Source organism: Crocuta crocuta, unplaced genomic scaffold (genome assembly GCF_008692635.1).
Source record: "Crocuta crocuta isolate KB4526 unplaced genomic scaffold, BGI_CrCroc_1.0 scaffold164, whole genome shotgun sequence".
Taxonomy (NCBI): Eukaryota; Metazoa; Chordata; class Mammalia; order Carnivora; family Hyaenidae; genus Crocuta; species Crocuta crocuta.
Genome location: NW_027530016.1, coordinates 4,883,774 through 4,903,264, shown reverse-complemented (window position 1 = coordinate 4,903,264; position 19,491 = coordinate 4,883,774). Strand labels below are relative to the sequence as shown.

The 19,491-nt window shown below is 38.3% G+C and overlaps 1 protein-coding gene across 27 annotated transcripts in view; it reads left to right on the top strand.

Moving 5' to 3' along the window:
• LOC144231725 (uncharacterized) overlaps window positions 1-19,491 on the top strand; it is a 374,679-nt gene that overhangs the window by 107,128 nt on the left and 248,060 nt on the right. The window contains exon 6 of one of the 27 annotated variants that reach the window (XM_077764304.1): window positions 2,027-2,077. The exons of the other annotated variants lie outside the window; for them this stretch is intronic. Coding sequence (XP_077620430.1) covers window positions 2,027-2,039 — 13 coding nt within the window. The 3' untranslated portion in view covers window positions 2,040-2,077. Of the gene's footprint in view, window positions 1-2,026; window positions 2,078-19,491 lie in introns of those variants that run through there. 27 annotated transcript variants of the gene reach the window in all.

Genomic DNA, 19,491 nt, shown 5'->3' with positions numbered 1-19,491 from the left:
CAGAAAAAAGCAATCCACTTACTTCATTTTATCCCAATTCTTTCTCCTTTCCCTGCCAAATTCAACCAAGCTTGGCAAACAGGTCTTTACTTTCACACTATGAAAGAAGAACAAAACTAGCAGTTGTCATAACAAATTATTATCAAAGTATTAGCCTACCACAAATTAAAACCTTACATAGCAATAAAGCTTATCAGCATTTTATTGTTGAACACCCAGATGTGCTGGCTAACATCCCGTGGCTATTAGATTTTTCCTCCACTCACCTTAAATGAAACATCACATGGGACGTACTTCTACTGAAAATTTGCTCATCGTTTATCTGAAATTCAAATTCACCTCAGTGTCCTGTACTTTTTCTGGCATCTCTACATCAATCCCTTTCAAGTCAGCCTCCTGACCCATCTGCCTTCTCAATAATCAGCACGTTACTCCATAACATAAAACATCTCTGAATGCCAGACTTTTCTTCCCTATGGCTCTGCCCTCCTCAGGATTCTGGTTTAGGAATTCACATTAGTTTGTATGTTTTTCAGAAGATTTTAAAAGTTTGTTGTATCTGAGGTATAGCTGAGTTCAGTGACAGAGTTGACATGAAAACAAAAGTCCCCATATCTGTGTTTGAACCCTTCATCTACCGTGGTCCACAAGATAGTGAAGGGTTTTGTTGCTACTCAAGTGGTATCAGGAGACTTATATTTTACTTAAACAACCATCCTGGAAGCAATGTAAGGTTGTAGGCCCCACCCCAAGGCCATGTGCTGCCTATTAAGCCCTTTTCATTGAGGGGAAGTGGCTCCTAGGACCTAGTCTGCATGCCAATCTCAAAGGGATGATTGCCTCTGGACTGCTTCCAGCGACTCAAGTGAGACCTGAAGCTTCAAAGACCTAGCACAGAGGGGCGCCTGGGTGGCTTAGTCGGTTAAGCATCCGACTTTTGCTTAGGTCATGATCTCGCGGTTCGTGGGTTCGAGCTCCGTGTCGGGCTCTGTGCTGAGTGCCAGCTCAGAGCCTGGAGCCTGTTTCAGTCTATGACTCCCTCTCTCTCTGACCCTCCCCTGCTCACACTGTCTCTCTCTCCTAGAAATAAATAAAAACCTTAAAAAAAAAAACCAAAGACCTAGCATAGAATACAGTTTTGATACCCAGAGTAACCAATAAAACCTCCCTCTCTCCTCCTCCTACAATGTTTCACTAACAGTGAGAATTTGGGGGCTCCTCCATTTACTGGCAAAGTATGAATTTTTCCAGTAAGGCTCTGACCTGCTCTAGCCAGACCTAAATCTCCAAGCTCCACCCATATACTTTGTCAAATGGCTCCATCCAGAGTCTTGTTGATATATGATATAGTTAAAATGGGCAGCCTCCCACCTTATATATCCTTCAACAAAGGTTAAGCACTTAGCTGCAGAAACAAAGGAACATGCTGTTTATAAAGCCATGTTCAATTTCCAAAGCTGCACCCTGCAAACTTCCATCTGATGCCTACAAACTGGTAACCTTCCAGGGGTATGTTCTAACCACAGCTTATTTACAACATGGAGATCATATTATACACACTATATCGCATTTGATTTAATATCTCTGAAATTCCCTTTTGCAAGCATAGGTAGTAATATCTTTTTCCTTTTATTATGTGTAGCGTTCAATTGCATAGACATGCCATGGTTTATTTGACATTGTTTTAAAGTTCTCAATTAACAGAGCTTTTCTTATAGTCTTAGGAGGGAAACAGCCTCACTGCATATATTTAATTTAATAGGGTAAGGTAAATGAGAGTAGAGCTTGTTTAGCCCCACCCTCCCCAAATTAATATCTGGCTAGATTTAAGTATTTGCAGTCCAGAGGTGGCTTCATCAACATTCATTCTAAAATTACATCCTGGTCCTATAGCAAATCTGAACTGGCTACGTGGGTCTAGGAACTTGACAATTGCGTATCATTCTTACCTTGTCCTTTGTCATCCCCCTACACAGTCCCCATGGCACCTAAGATGTTATGATCCCTTTTATGCTTGCTTTCCCAGATCTTCACCGTAAGTCAGAATATTGCTGTGTGCTCCACTGAGAAAATGGAGGTATTTGAGCAGAATCTTCCTTACTTTATCTACTGCAGCCTCTGACTGACTTAAAACATCCTCCTCTTTTCTCCTAGCTTCTCCTCTCACACAGATATTTCCCTTCTCTGCCTAGACTCCAGGAGATGGTCAAATGTCATGTGAGTGCCCAAATAAGAATACATTTGGTACCCAGGAGGTTACACCCCGTGAAAGTTTAACATGTGTGCCTGACCTCCAAGGTATGAGACAGGAGGAAAGTGTACATTGAAAGGAGAAGGGGGAGAGTGTGCAATATATTAATAATACAACAACGAAAATACTGTGCTTCATGATATTGCAGACTGACAAAGTTACAGAATAATATTTTGATTGAAAATTCAATCATCGCTCTCTCAGTGTCTATTACTACGTAACATTTCTGACAGTGTTTAATATTAGCAGCAACTTTACTGGATGGAGAAAATAGGGGACTTCACAGACTGCAGAAAAACCCTGTTTTCATTCTCAAGCCCAAGTCAGATTAATAAATGTATAGATTTTATATTACTGAAGATTAAAATAATTGTTATAGGATTAAAGAAAATGGACACTAGATAGAAGGAAAAATATGGCATCATAAACTTGAAGGAAAAGTATCCATTCTTTTCAAGGACATGGAAACACATTTTTTATTTTTGCCAATGTGTATTACTCCTTTCTATTATAAATCACTTTCCTGGTCTGATCATAATTGTTTCATATTCCCTTTTGGCCATTAGCCACTCACTAATGACTGTTAATCATCATTATTATTCTGTTAGAGAGAAAAAAGTATCTCCTTTTTATAATCACTTGTTTCAACTTATTAAGGAGTACTTTTCCTTTTAAATTAGGACATTTATGATGTAGAATATTTTAAAATGCTATTGATTTTCCAAATAAGGTACAGGTAAACATTTTGCAAATCTTAATCAGACATTGCCAGATCATATGCATTTTAAGTGTACAGACTATATATTACTATCTTTACCTATTAAAGGACTGGATTTCACTGAAGTACTAGGTACTTAATGACTGGAAAATTGCTTTTGAACATGTAAAGTTAGGAGTTATAAACAATTTGAGCAAAGGGTATTCTTTATAAAAGTTTTACGTTTATTCAGTGATTTCCTGGACAAAAAATAGTCATTCATTCATGCCTTGAACAATCCCTCAAGAAATCTTTTTTGCAAATGCTTAGAGAAGCTGTGTGAGGAGTTGGACTTAGTGGTCAAGAAACAGAGCCTTGAAGACCACTAGCACACTGTATAACCTTTAATAGATTATCCAAATTCCTTAAATTACTTCCCCAAGCTTCAATGTTTCCATCCATACACAGCAATGAGAATACCCGTTTCATAGCACTGCTGTTGGGATTAACTGAGTACATGTAAACCTCACAGCTTACCATAGAATTCCTTCAATAAATGGTAGTGACTACGATTAGTATAATAAATTATTATTTCAACTGATGTCATTTGCATATATCTGGTTCACATTTGCTCCAAAAGTTTGTTTAAAATTAGAAGCATTCATTGAGGGACTCCTGGGTGGCTCAGTTAGTCAAGCACTTTGGCTCAGATCATGATCCCAGGGCTTGGAAGTTCCAGCCCCATGTTGCTTCAGGCTCTGTGCTGACAGCTCAGAGCCTGGAGCCTGCTTCAGATTCTGTGTCTCCCTCTCTCTGCCCTGCCCCCGCTCACACTGTGTGTGTCTCTCTCTCAGAAGTAAACAAACATTAAAAACACTTTTTAAATAAATATTAAATTTAAAGGCATTTCTTGAAATATTAAAGCATACCGAAATTTGCTACATTTACTAAATGTATATTTTAACCAGTCTCACTTGGATAATGCAAACCTAAAAGTTCACTTTTTTATTTTGTATTGTTATGGAAAAAATACTGCACCACAAAAGCATACAGTTCAGAAGGCTCCAAAGTTAGTGGGAGATACAGGGAGCTAGAGAGAGAACAGTAGCAGCTCAGAATAGTTCAAGCCATGGTGATGCTGTGGGTACATTCATTTGGAGCCAATTATGTTTCCTCCCATTTTGTTTTACTTTTTCACGCTGCCATCCCCAGAAGCATAAAGAACTAATAAGACTTTTTAAATGGCTGGTGCTTGTAAGTAGTCAAATATTTAGAGGCCAAGGGTCTTTAATCACCTAAGTGCTCTTCAATGAATACCGATGTGACAAAGGTTCATATTTAATTGATTCCAAAGTGACTTTATGCTAAGTAATGGTTCGCTAAAGAATTTGAAATCATAGCTACTCCCAGTGAAAAAGTATCCATCTTAACAGACATGTTAAAAAGTATCCATCTTCTTCTATGTCAGAGTTGTCTCTATCCCAGACATGTCAGGGCAAGTCACCAGGTCACTGAGACTCTGCGGACAAAAGTAGTAAATATAAACATGTCTACGTGCACTTGTACAGCCATGGAAGGAAAGTAGTTCAGATTTGTCTTATAAATAGAAGTGAATTTTCCTTGAAGGTCTCTTAAGACACAGCTCGTAGAACTGATCAAAATATATTTTGAGAACTGAATACCAAAACACCAGAGTATCCAAGTTAGCCAGTTACCAGTACTGGAAATACATGTTTTGTTACAGCAAAAGAATCCCAACAAAGCTTGTGTAGATCTCTAATTTTGCTAGAGGGCACATCTATATTTCAGATATTCATAAGTATTTCTTCCACTATTAGAACTCGCTTTATTATTGCAAAAGCTGACGTAAAGCTAAGAAGCTCGGTGAGCTTAATGTATAAAATTACCATGGTCTCACATGGACTTATCACTGCCATCATTATTCTAACTAGAAGCATGCTAGAACGGTTAGAAAGCCAAAAGAGAATAATCAATGATTTAAATCACTGGTCTTATTACCTATTAACAGAAACGACCAACAGAAGTTGATTTTTTGGAGAATCAGAACAGCTGGAAAGAAAGATAAGGGGGAAGAAACTTGTGTTGAAATCCTATTTTCACTGAGCCCTTCTGTGAAGTTTAATGAGAAGGATGCTGTACCCTGTAAAGGCATTTTAATTTCACTTTCAAAAAGGTGGAAGAAAGCATTTACAATGCCATTTCTTTAACAAACACTGTATTTATGATAAATATTAAATTCAGCCAGTGTTGCCAGGAAATCATTCACATAGGTGATGCATTACTGTTGCATTAAGCACAGTTAAGAGATTTTAATTGTCTTGGCTAATAATGGATTTGAATTATCTTGAATCACATACCTGTTGCATATTTCCCAGCTAATTATTGCTTTGATAATTACAGTAGTTTCTCCCCTCACATCCCCACACATATGTAAACAAAACAGACATAAGAATATAAACATACATACCAGAAGCACACTACTATAGCTAAAAAGTTTGGTTTTGCTGTTTACAGATGAGCGCAGTAGCTTTTGAAATGCATTCTCATTAAAAAGACAAGTATTCAAACTACCCAACTGGCAATCATATTGTGGGGACTATCAAGAAAGTGGTCACCTTGTTTAGTCTCCTTAAATTTTCTAACTATTAAGAAAAAAAGCTAGGTAAGTGAGGTTTCGCTAGTTGATACTGATGAAATCAGTTGTTAAGAAAATGGCTGTTATTTTTTGAAGTTTATTTACTTATTTTGAGAGAGAGCACAAGCAGGGGAGGGGCAGAGAATAGGGAGAGAGAACCCCAAGCAAGTCCCGCACTGTCCGCGCAGAGCCCAGTGTGGGGCTGGATCCTAATAACTGTGAGATCATGACCTGAGCTGAAATCAAGAGTGAGACACTTAACCAACTGAACCGCCCAGGTGCCCCCAGAAAAATGTTTTTATTTCATTCTATGTAATCTGTGAGTTTCATAGACTTAAAATATACTTGACAATCTTTTTAGCACCACAGAAGGTACTGAAGATCCCAGTCCTGAATGGCCTTATACCTGTTGAGAAGAAAATAAACTTACTGCAATATTTGAAGCACAATAAAAACCATAATATTCAGGTACCAAAACAATTGCAAATGACTCACAACTGGGAACAAGAAAGGTTACCATTGGGTAAAATTGAGTACCTAAAAGTCTGTAAGGAGAAAGCTGGGTTCAGACCGTTCCTTGAAGATTCAGGATTAGAAAGTCATAAAGAAAGGATGACCTACTTCCTTCCCTCAAAATTGCTATGTTTATAGAATATTTTCCATTTTCCCATCACACTTATATTCACAATATTAGTATAAACCTGAATCAATGTACTCTTGACATTTGAAAAATATATACTGGAGGACTTTCAATCCTTGATTCACAAATACTGCAGTATTCTAAAAATTGCCCCATAAAATAAAGTAAAAATGATTAAATATTTTAAGTTGCCCTTTCTGACTCTTAACAAGATTTACTATATAGAGAAGAAAAACTCTGGGAGATACTGATAGAAGAGGGACTAGATCCTCTTCTTATCTCAAAGAGAATGGGACAATTCACACAGTGAGCTCAGTGAGATAGCAACTGGCCTTTGGGAGTGCTTGAGAATTCAGGCAGTCTCTAAGTCCTGAGGGTTTACTCTATAACCCCAAGTGAGGAGACTTCTGGGCACACCTGAATCATGTGTAGAGTACTTTAAAAAGATGAATGCTGAGGCATCTGGGCGGCTCAGTCGCTTAAGCATTCGTCTTTAGCTCAGGTCATGTTCTCACAGCTTGTGGGTTTGAGGCCCATGTTGAGTTCTGTACTGACAGCTCAGAGCCTGGAGGCTGCTTTTGGATTCTGTGTCTGCCTCTCTCTTTGCCCCTCCCCTGTTTGTACTCTGTCTCTCTCTCCAGAAATTAATAAACATTAGAAAATTTTTAAAAAAGTAAAAAGAGAAATGAACATTTTGGACATTCTGGGGAAGACCAAGGCATCTGCATTTTTAAAAATTTCTTATAGGCCTCTGATGTTCACTTGCTGCAACCACCTCCTGCTATAAAATGTTACCTGACCAAAGTGTTTCAGTAAGTCATATTAAAAACCTGTAAGTAATTACCTCCACTCTGACATGTCAGAATTTCCTCCCATATATATTTTTGAAACACAAAAACTTTTTTTAATGTCTGCATTGAAATAGGTTACTTGATTATCAAATAAAAACAGTAAAATATCAAATTCTTACCAAAGAAGATGAGTGTGAATAAAATGCCAGAAACTTCAGAATTATGATGTCTTTGTGAAAAACATGATTTCAGTCTTTAAGAACTGTTTGGGGGTATACTCTAATGCAGTGTTGTAGAAATTGTACTTTAGAGAGATAATGCAGATTTACATTTCCATTTATTCATCATCTGTAATCATATAATGAACAAAATCTCACAGAAGAGCCTTTCAAAGGAATGAAATAACTTGGGGGAAATTGTAAGTTTATCCCTTTATGCAAACCTCTTTTAAGGAACTGAATTGTTGCTCCTTATATAATATTATAGAAGTTGGCCTGTTACACCCAACTCCTGCCAATCTTAATGACACTCGTATTCCCTTTGTTTATCTACAGTCACTTTATAAAAACCATGCTGCTGATTCTCTGAAAAATAAAAATCTCTTTCATTGGAAATATCAGTGCAAGAAATTTCTCAAAAAGATACAAAATTTTAATCAAATGTGAAAGATAGTTTTCTTGGAAGGAAATATTGAATATTTAAATATGTCAATTCTTCAAATATTAATGGAAGACATTAATAAAAATTCAGAAGCATATCGTGAACATTTTTTTGTCCAGTTGATACATTAGTTCCCTATGGCTGCTGTAATGAATGCCCACAAATTTGGTGGTTTAAAAGAACATATATTGATTTTTTTTTTCCACAGTTTGAGAGGTAGGAGTCCAAAATCAGGTTCACTGGGTTGAAATCAAGATGTTGACAAGACCATGTCCCTTGAGGGGCTCTAGGGGAGAGTTGCTGTTTCCAGCTTCTAGAGCCATGTTCCTTGCATTCCTTGGCTTCTGGCCCCTTGCTTCATCTTCAAAGCCAGGAGCGGAACACCTTCAAATTTCTCTCTGCTCTACCATCACATGGCTTTCTTCTCTATATTCAAATCTTCCTCTGCCTCCCAGTTAAGTTCTTGTGACGACATTTAGAGCCTACCTAGATAATCCAGAAGGACTCTTCTCAAGGTCCTTGGTGTAATTACATCTGCAGGAACCCTTTTTTCATATAAGGTAGCATTCACTGATTACCAGGATTAAGGCCTGGATATCTTTTGAGGGACATTATCCAGCTAACCAAACTGGACAAGATGGCTCTTTATCTGAAAGTATGAACAAGCAATAATAGGTAAAAAATTTTTGAGAAAGGAGAGAGGGGTAAATTGTCCTACTAACTATTTAAAAATGATTGGAACCTGAAGTAATTAAAGAAAATGGGCACCAGCATAAGTTTCCACCTGGCCATCTTGTATACATGAGAAGAGAATGTGTGGTAAAACATCATAAACCAATGAAGCGGAAAAAGATTTTTTGGAAAATGCAGAGTTATTTTCTATTTTTAAAAAAGATAAATTAGGATATATCATGTGACACCACACCTCAGGATATATTTTAGAAGACCTTAAGAGTTAAATCACAAGTGGGGAAAAAAAGTAAAATATGTCCAAGAAAAGTGATAGATATTTAACTGATTCAGTCATTTGTAAGGACCTTCTAAATACATAGGAAATGAGAAGACCATACAAAGTTTAGTCATTTTGAGTGTACAAAAATTCTAAAGGCCTAATCATCAAAAATATAAACAAATTTAGGGGCACATGGGTGGCTCAGTAGGTTGAGTCCGATTCTTGACTTCGGCTCAGGTCATGATCTCACAGTTTGTGAGTTCAAACTCCAATCAGGCTCTGCACTGAATGCTTGGGATTTTCTCTCTCTCTGCCTCTCCCCACTGGTGCTGTCTCTCTCTCTCTCTCTCTCTCTCTCTCTGTGTGTTTCTCAATAAATAAATAAACTTAAAAATGTTTTAAAAAATGTAAAAAGCAATTGGAAAATATTTGCAATAATGTAGACAACTGGCTAATATTCTTAATATAAAATTGGCTTTACATATTAATAAGAGCATAAAATCAAAATAAGAAAGTGAACAAAAGCCCTCTGATAGAAGAAATACAAATATCTAATAAACATAAAAATATGATTACTTCTGATTAAGCAAATTAATGCAAGTTATAATAAGGAATGCTATTGTTGCCTATGAAATGTCATTATTAATGAAGAATAAAGTTCATTGTTCTTCACCGTATGTAAGACAGGTGTTTTCAAACACTGTCACAAGAATATAAATTGTTATAATTTCTCCAGAAAGCAATTTGGCAATAGGTAGCCAGTCTTTAACCCTGTAATTCCACCTTCCTATAGTGCATCCTAAAAACAAAGATGTAAATGGAGACATCTGTACAAACATTCATAGCACTATTTCTTAAAATAGTTAAAACATGAAAGGAAAATACATAGTAAAATTGTTAAATAAGTAGTTAAATAACTGATCCATGTGACCAAATAATATACAAACATTAAGAGCTAGGTTATAACCGCATTTTTAATGACCTGAAAAATGTCCACAGTAAAATGCTAGCTTATTAAAGCAAAATTCTAAATTGGATATACATATATTCAAACACAGACGCACACTGTATGTAGTTCTCAGAATATTTCTGGGCAAATCTTATGTGGACAAGGGGATAACATTCAGTAAATAATAAAATTTTAATAACAAACTGCAAGATTGGTTATGAAGGAGCAGAGACCAGCAACAGAAGATAACTGGGGGGTGAAGGTAGTCTCCTTAGATGGGGCAGTCTTAAAAGGACTCTGTGGAGGGAGGGAGGGAGGGGGGAAGGAAGGAAGGAAGGAAGGAACGAAGGAAGGAAGGAAGGAAGGACGGACCCAGCAAGGAGCCTATTTGACAACATGCTGGGCAGAAGGACCAATGTCTGGAAAGGCTCTGTGGAGGGGAAAGCACTTAGTAGGTTCAAAACTTTGAAAAGAGGCTATTGGAGGTGGGAGGAAGGGGGTAAGCAGCCCAGTGGCTTTGATTGTGGTTGGTAGAGATACAAGTGTTCAGATGGTACAGCCATTGAAGTCACAGTGGTATTATACCTAGTACTCATATCTTCACGTATTTATGTAATATGCCATTGTAAAGATCCATATTCTTCACCTAAAATGAAGGTTGGGCAATACTCTCAATGTTAGAAAAAAATCTCACTTCATTTTTATTATTTCCCATTTTAGAAATGAGGAAACCAGGGCTCTCACAGTACTGGTATGTAGTAGTGCATGACAGAGTAGGATCTAAACGGGGACCATGGCAGCTCCAAGCCTGTGTGTTAGCCATTGTTTTATACTGCTTCTCTGGAATGTTACTCATTAATGCATAACTTAGAAATTGTGAACTTATGAAAAAGGATAAATACTAAACTTCAGTTGTAAGACGAGTGAGTACTAGGGATGTGATGTATGTATGACATGATAACTATGGTTAGCCTTGCCATGTGATAGACAGGACAGTTGTTAAGAGATTGACTCCTGAGTTCTCATCACAAGGAGATATTTTTTCCTTTTTTCTTTCCTTCTTATTGTATCTGTATGAGAAGGTGAATGCTGGTTGAACTTATCATGGTGATTATTTCAGAATAGATCTAAATCGAACCACCATGCCTTCAGCTTACATAGTGATGCATGTTGGTATTCCTCAATAAAACTGGAAAACAGTAAAACAAAAGTACTTTGAAAGGTTAGGGTAGGAGTGAGTACTGGTCTTCACACAGCCATTTACTAATTATGTAATCTTAAACTACATATCTCTCTCTATGCCTCACTTTTCTCGTCTCTAAAATAGGACTGATCACACAGTGCTTTCTACTGTACAAGCCACAATTATCAGACAATGTATGCAGTTGTTTGTAAATTGTGTGTGTAAGACACCATGATATACTTCTGAAAGAAACTAAATCTACTCAGCATCTGGTTACTATACAAGAAAGCTCGTGGATGAAACAGCATGCATGAAATAATATAAAAATTCAAGAAGTAAGTTTACAATAATAATTCTAAAGACGTGCTTCAAAGTACAGAGCTCCATTAAATCAATTGTAACATTTCTGTTATTACCACATTATATGACCATAATGAACATAATAAATACCTGGCATTTACAGAGTTTCTTTCATCTAAATATTCCCATAGAGCTCAATCAACTTTATGTGCAAATTGATTATGAGCTATATTCAGGTGATACTGAGCAGGCGGCATAAATCACACTAACAATAATGCAGATCTCTCTCCTGTATACCAATTCCTTTTATTCAAGCTTACTAATTGGTGCAAGAACAAGAGCCAAATATTTTTTCAAATAATGAAAATGGAAGATAATTGTAAGAGGCCTCTCATCAATGACCTGGTCTAGCAAAAGGACTTGCAAAATAGAGTGAATCATTTGATAATACAGTTATCCTCATTTGCATTTTATGCTTAAGGCAGGGATATACTTTTAGAAGAGAGGTCAGCTTTATAAATCATCTGTATGTGAGAGAAAACATGGTAACTTTCTTCATGACTGGTTATGACAATGCCATTCTGTGTATGTCTCCTGGCACTTTCCCAGACTATGAGAATCAGATGCCCATGCTCTCATGCCTTCGTGGCTTTATTTTCCAAAGGACAGTGTCCAGTTTTTACCTCTTAATCTCAATAAAACAGTACATAAACCCCAATAGTGATCAATAACTGCTTAATAATATTAGTAGTTGGCAAATATGCAGGCAGTGTCTAATACAACAGCTACTGGCCACATGTGGCCGCTGAGCACTTGAATACAGCTTTGTGATTGAGAGACTGAATTGTTTATTGCATTTTAGCTAACATAAATTTAAACTTCAAAACTTTTCAAAATGTAATTGGGTTTGAAACAACCTGGATATGTGAATCTACTTAGCAGTAAATTAAATGAAATCTCAGTAGAGGTCAAGTATTTCTGACAAGAATTTAGCATCCAAGTTGAGATGTGATGAAAGCGAATAATACACACAAGATTTGAAAGACTTGGCAGGAAAAATAATGCAAATTATCTCAATAGTTTTTATACTGATTATAAGCTGAATTGATAATGTTTTAGATATATTGGGCTAAATAAAATATATCATTAAGACTTCTTTCATTTTTTATTATGGATATTTAAAAAGTTTTAAGTACTTATAAGATAGATCCATATTATATTTCTACTGGACAACTGTTTCAGCATTTGAATTTCTACTTCCACTTTTTGTACTTCCTCTTGATGCCAGCAGTCACTGGGGTAATTCAAGGGGCTCTTAACCCAGCTGAAGAAGTACAACGTAGATTTCTAATGTTGGTCTCAACTGTGGAATGCAGTCCTTCTATCTTTTCATTGTTGTTGCATTCTGAGCCCATCCTTAACTGAGCTCATCCGTAACTGAACCCATCCTTCAGCCATCCAGCCCTTTACCTTCTCCCATTTTTTGGCCCTTTCCTGGCCACCACCCACTCCTTCAGCTCTCCTGACTAGCATTTTCCACCCTAGCTCCTGCTCATGAGTCCCAGTAACCCACCCAAAATCACTTAATTGAATGCCCCCACAGGAACAGTTGAAAACCTTAGTAGTTCTTTCTGAGTTCTTAACCTTTTACCCACATCAATGGTTGTAGAAAATTTAAGGCAAGTCGATCTTGGTTCCCTTCCTTTCAGCCTCAGAGATTTTCTGAATCCTCCCTTTCTGCCTTTTCTCCCTATTTGTTCTGCCTCATTACAAACCAATGATTCTCTTTACTCATGTTTGGGACTGAATCTCCTTCCTCAGCTTAAGTTGCCTCAGCCTCTCATACCTTCCACTCTGCCCATCTGCTGATTAACTTTCCCCAGCTCTTCAGTTGGAGAAGTTTTAGTAAGTCTTGACTCTGAGTTAGAGCAGGGAGAGTTAAGCAGTAGGCTCTTCTGGCTTCTATGAGCCAAATGCCCTCTCCAGGCTGCCAGGAAAGTCACACATCCCCATTCTCTAGTTCAAGGCTGACTCTGGTCAGTAATGTTGACTAGTAAAATTGTGAGCCACCTGGTTTCACAATGACATGATTTCTAATTTAGTACGGATTTTGACCAAAATCAGAACAAGGTGACAAGACTGTAATACCTGGATAACGTCAGAATACCAGCTTTGAGTCATGTGCTTTTGCTTAACTCCAAACCGTTCCTTCCTTTGTTCTCTTTCTTTACTCTCTCCAGGCTCCTGCTGGAACCATATCAGGCCACACTTCCTGTCATTATCATGTCATCAGAATATGGGGAGTGGCTGGTGCCCAGGCTCACTTGTTTAGCCCCTCCTTGGTCTTTCCTTGAAGATAACCCTGTTGCTAGTTGGTTTCCCTCCAAGTGTGTGCACACCATATGTGACCCAAACTGCTGTGATCAAAACTACTTAAGGAGCCTAATATCCTTTTCCGGCAGAGCTCTCTGATGCCCCTTGATGTTAAATCAACCTATCTGTTTTCCACTGTTCTTATCCTTTGAGTCTGTTTTTTGCCAGAGGTCTAGTTTCATTGGCTTATATTGGCTTCTTTCTGCAGCATGATTATTATTAATTTAATGTGTAGTTTATTCTCTGTGATGATTCTTTTATTCCTTCTCCTTCACCTACAAACACATTCAAAATGTATCCCAAGAGTCAGCCCCTTCCTTCTTTTTCCTCAAGCTCCTGTCCCATTTCTCCCCTTTTATAAACTCCTCAACCTCATGCAATCTAAGTTCCACCCTCTATTTCCTATAGGGAAATTATTTTTCTAGATCATTCATATCTGCCTGATTTGGAACTTCACGTCTTTACATTCTTCATCTACTCATTCTGTCTGCTGTTCATAACTCTCTCTCCTGACCTCCTTGGTAGAGTATTCTCCTAGACTCATCATTGGACTTAGTCTTTTCTTCAGCCAGATTCTCTGTAGCTATCTATAAGGGTTCTAGTATCTCTCTTTGCCTTTCCCTTTCCATGCCTTAATTGCCAGTGTAGTAATGATTCTCAAACATGCTCCTCACTCCTGATTCAGACCACACATCTTTAGTCACCCATGGGACATCATTTCACAGATGACTTATAGGCATCTGAAATTTAATATGAGCACCACCAAACACACCATCTTCTTCTACTAGTTATTCCTCTCAACCCCGTATTTCCTCTGTTATGTTCTATATCTCAATAAATAGAATCACCATCCACCAGTATGTGAAGCTCAAAACTTTGGAGACATCTTGAAGAACTTTATCTTTGTATTAAAGATACACTCCCATGCAGGTGGTATCAAATCCTGTCAGTTGGTTCCTGAGGTATCTCTCACCCTCAGCCCTTCAAGCTGGTCTCCTTGCCATTTTCCTGGGTCTAGTAATCATTAGACTTGTCAAGAGCATTCCAGTGGTTTCCTGAGTGCTCTTTCTTCTTCTGTCTTGTCACCAAAAGCTAGCTTCAAACCCAAGGCTGATAGTATAATCATCTCCCTTCTGAAAACATTTAATGGACCTCAACTGTGCATAAAAAAATCAAATATCCTGTATGAACTGGCTGTTGCCAACTTTCCATGTTACCTCTCCTATGCCACCCCCACTGTAGCTGGAGCTGTGGTCACACATGTGATTCACTGCATCACAAACATTTCCTACAGTTTCCTGACGTTGCCTTTCCCAGGCTGTCCCCTGAGCCTTCAGTACTCTGACCTCATTTCCCCCCATTGAATTTCTGCACCATCTTTAGGCAATCCTTCTTCTATCAGGTCTGCTAGGGATTCCCTTCAGACAAAACTCATCTCTCTGTCCTCTATTTATTATTGCACTTTCTACTTCCACTCTAATTCTTGCCGTGGGCTGCAGTGTTTCTTCTCTTTGTGATAGTCTCTCCACTAAACTGTGAGTTTTCAGATGCAAAACTATGCCTCATTCAATTTCCTTTCCCTCGTACTCCTCAGAGTAAGTAGAAACACAGTAAACATTTGCTGTGTTGTTGAAATAGAAGAAACTAGGTTATAACCAATGGTAACCTTTCCTTAGAAATTGTAAAATTCTCAGAAGAGCTCTGGTATTTGCCAGACTGGCCAGAGTAGGGAATTAAAGTCCTTCTTTAAAGCTAAACAGATACTCAGGAGTCCTGAGTGTGGCATAGCTCTTAGATATTAGAATTGCTTTCTATTGAAGAAACCTATTTAGTTTCTCCTCTACTCCTCTCCCACTCTTCTTACTCTTCTAAGTAAAAAATGAAATTATACACATTTTCCTAAAGTCAGATTAAAACATGAAGGTCGGTGTGTGTCCTACGGCTGAACTCTAAGGGGTTGTCCTTCAGATAACATCGCAGCTTCTTTTCAGTTTTGTCGTTTTACATCCTCATTCAGCCAACACATATCTGCCAAGGGCACAATAGGAGCCGAGCGCTTTGCTCAACATTTTGATGATTGAAAGAAAGCAACTGCAGGTTCAGGTGAGAGTTACTAAGAAAGCTTCCACGGAACTGAGCCTTAGAAGGGGGCTCTCCTCGGGGCTGATACATGGTAGGTAAATAGGGAAAATGGAAAGAGCTTTCCAAGTTGGAAGAAGAAGAAAAGAGAAACAATAAGCAAAGACATGCAAACAATTGCAACTGCAACGTGTGTGCTATTAAGGGAGGCAGACAATATGATAAGCAGTCTGCCGAGAAAAGATGGTCTGTCCTAGAATCATCATTTTCAAATGTATTAGTCACTGACTCCTTTCAATCAAATCAGACAAAGGAGCATGATATGTAAAACAAAAGCACATCAGTCGAAGATCAGGAGTGAAAGACTGGAGGCCTGCCTGCTGAGGTATACCTGCCCTTTCCCACAGACCCAGATTTCCCTCTTTGCATCTTCTCTCAGCTCATCTGGAAAACCACCAGCCAAGTGAACAAGAGAAAATAGGAAATAAGCAGAATGGGGGCCAAATCAGGAAGCACCGTGTTACCTGCATACTCCTCATTGAGGCTTCCTTTCCACAGGGTACTAGCCCACTGCTCATGCAGGGCCTTTACAATTTGTAAGCCAAAGAAATTGTTCTTATGTCCACGTGGCTAGTTCCATGGTTTGCACATAGCTGGCACCCAAAATTATTTTAGAAATTTTGCCGTGCCTGGACAAATGAATAGCTGAATGAAGGTCAGCCTCCACTGAAATAAACAGTGTCTCTGAATTCTTTGTCGGCGCACCTGGGTGGCTTAGTTGGTTGAGCGTCCGACGGCAGCTCAGGTCAGGATCTCATCGTGTGTGAATTTGAGCCCCACATCAGGCCCACTGTTGTCAGTACAGAGCCCACTTCAGATCCTCTGCCCCCCCTCTACCTTTGCCCCTCCCTGGCTCCTGCTGTCTCTCTCAAAAATAAATTTAAAAAAATTTTTTTAAGTCTTTGTTAATAGTTCTCTGTACTGTAGTTTATCCCCACCCACTTCCAGCCTGGAATTAAGCTATGATTGTGAATATACAGCCTCAGCCTAAGCCAGCCTGAGCACAGGACTTCACTGAGACTCTACCTCTATCAGAGTTAAGGTTTCACGTCCAAAGGCTTTATAATGAGTCCTGGGCTAGCACGATGGAGGGTGGGAAGCATCCCAAAGCATGCTTCTTTCTCATTGCCTTAATTAATAATTCACAACCTTCCTCAAGGGGCAGAGGCTGCACAGGCTACTTTGCAGATCTCTGAGGAAATGGCAGAGCCTTTACTTAGTGTGAGAAATACTCTAAAGGCACAGTGTGGTCAGAGGTTTAGCCAGTTCTCAGCACATGCAAATAAGCTTAGTGTGTGGAAGAGACATCTGGGAAAGGACTTGAAAGGATGGCAACCGGCTGTTTTTTATTATGTCCTTGTAACCTGTTAGGCCATAGCATACATACACTTGTGTTCTTTATCTTGGGGGTAATACAAGGAGAGAGGCGTCATGATTAAGGGAGCTTTGCACACGAACAGGCTGATTAAAAACCACACATTCTGTATTTCATCCAAATAGAAAAACTAAGGGGGAAAAAAACCCTCCTGGAATTTATAGGGGAAATAAGAGCAGCAGTTTTATTTTTAATGAAGATATTAAATAAAGTTTGAAAAACTACCATCATTTTTCAGATACCCAAAATTTCCCCTAGATAGCCTTTACCTCTCTAAATGCTCCTTAAGTGTGAGAAGAAATAGAAAGCACTGTGCATCAAAAATGATAGTTTTCTTTTCCTTTCCTCTTTTTCTCTTGCCTTACATCCAATTGCCAATTAGATTAGATTTTTCTGACTATATAGTCCCTAGGCCCCTAAATTTCACTTCCTGACTGATAAATCTTATTAGCAGCTAGGACAAAGCATTCATTTAACACATTTTTACCAGGCATCTACTTAGTGCCACACCATGTGTTAGTTGCTAAGGATGTACTGATTTAAAACAAATGAATAACTAAATGAATAAGCAAGCAAAAGTGCAAACCCCTCCTCTAATTTAGAATCTAGCATGAAAGACAGACATCAATTGAATAACCATAAAACAAATGTAATGTTACAACTTTCACATGAGATCTATGGTATTTTGCAAGGATAATAGGAGAACTCACCTCTGTGGTGAGTTCAGGGGAACCTTTCCTGAGATGTGACAACTGTTCTTAGAGTGGACAGGATGAGTAAGAATAAATGAGATGAAGGGAGTTGGGGAAAATGGAGGGTGGTAGGGATGAAGATCATATTTAGTAGAATGGAACGTCATAGACCGTGCTTTCATGGCTCTCAGTAGTGTGGTTAGTGCAGAGAGTATAGGGGTATGGCTCCAGATGCAGCTGAAGAAGTAAGTAGAGGAAAGCCACATAGGACCAATTTTTTTGTCATAGCCTACAGTGTTCTATCTTAAGCACAATGCAAATCTACTGGGAAGTTTTCAGGAAGTTTTGGGGATGATGTTACATCATTAGAGTTTTTTGAAAAGATTGCTGTGGTTGCATCATTTAGGAGGTAAGAGAGCCTAGGGTGCCTGCGTGGCTCAATAAGTTAAGCATCTGACTTCAGCTTGGGTCATGATCTCATGGTTCCTGGGTTTAAGCCCCACATAGGGCTTTCTGCTGTCAGCACAGAGCCTGCTTCAGATCCTCTGTCCCCCTGTCTCTATCCCTCCTCTGTGGTCTATCTCTCTCTCAAAAAATGAATAAACATAAAAAAAAAATTTAAAGGAGGAAAGAGAGCTTGGAGGTAATTTAGAAGTAACAATAGATGAGCCTAGGGTAGCATCTATGAAGATGAAGAGTTGATAAAATGTAAAGCTGTGTAAAAGGAAAAACCACAGAAAAGGCTGATGATAGATGCTAAGGAAGAGAAAGGTGTCCTAGAAGACTGGAGATTCTGCTTTGTAAAAGTAGATGAGTGTCAACTATGAGATACCACTACATCCCTGCTAAAATGGCTAAGGTCTAAAGCACTGACAACACCAAATGCTGGAAAGAATATAGAGCAACAGGACATCTCATTCATTGCTGGTGCAAATGCAAAATGGTATAGTCACTTTGGAATGCACCTCGGCAGTTTCTTACAAAGCTAAATGCAGTCTAACACATGATCCGTAATTATGCTCATAGGTATTTATCCAAATGAGTTGAATTATTATGTCCACACAGAGACCTGCACACTGATGTTAAAAGCAGCTTTTTTCATAACTGCTAAAAATTGGAGGCAATCAAATGTCCTTCAATAAATGAATGACTAAACAAATTAAGGTGCTTCTGTTTACTGGAATATTATTTAACAATAGAAAGAAATGACCTATCAAGCTTGAAAAAAGACATGGAGGAGACTTAACTGCATTTTGCTAAGTGAAAGAAACTAACATGCTGTATGATTTTGAGTATATTTCATTCCAGAAAAGGTAAAGCTATAGAGACAGTGTAGAGATCAGATCAGTAGTTGTGGGAGAGGGGTGGGGAGGAAGTATCATGTGAGGATGAGTAGGTAGAGTGATGGGGGTGTTCAGATCAGTGAAAGTACCTGTAGGATACTGTAAAAGTGTGCAAACATTCTGTCAGGCATGTGGCAGAACCCAGGGGGCCAACAGTACAAAGTATGAACCTTAATGCAACTGATGTAATATAGTTAATAAGGTATTAATATTCATCAACTGTAGATATATACCACATCAATGCAAAATAGTAACAATAGGATAAACTGAGGGCAGGAAGAGAGGAAGAATATGGGAACTTTCTGTACTGTCTAGTCAATTTTTCTTTAAACCAAAGACTGTTCTATGAAATTAAGTCTATTGATGTAAAAAACTTCAAATATGTATATTTTTAAAAAGGAAATGGATAGTAATGATATTTGTTTAAATATTAATGACTGGAGAAAAGGTTTGGGGAAAGAACATTATTTTGTTTCAGATATCCATGCTT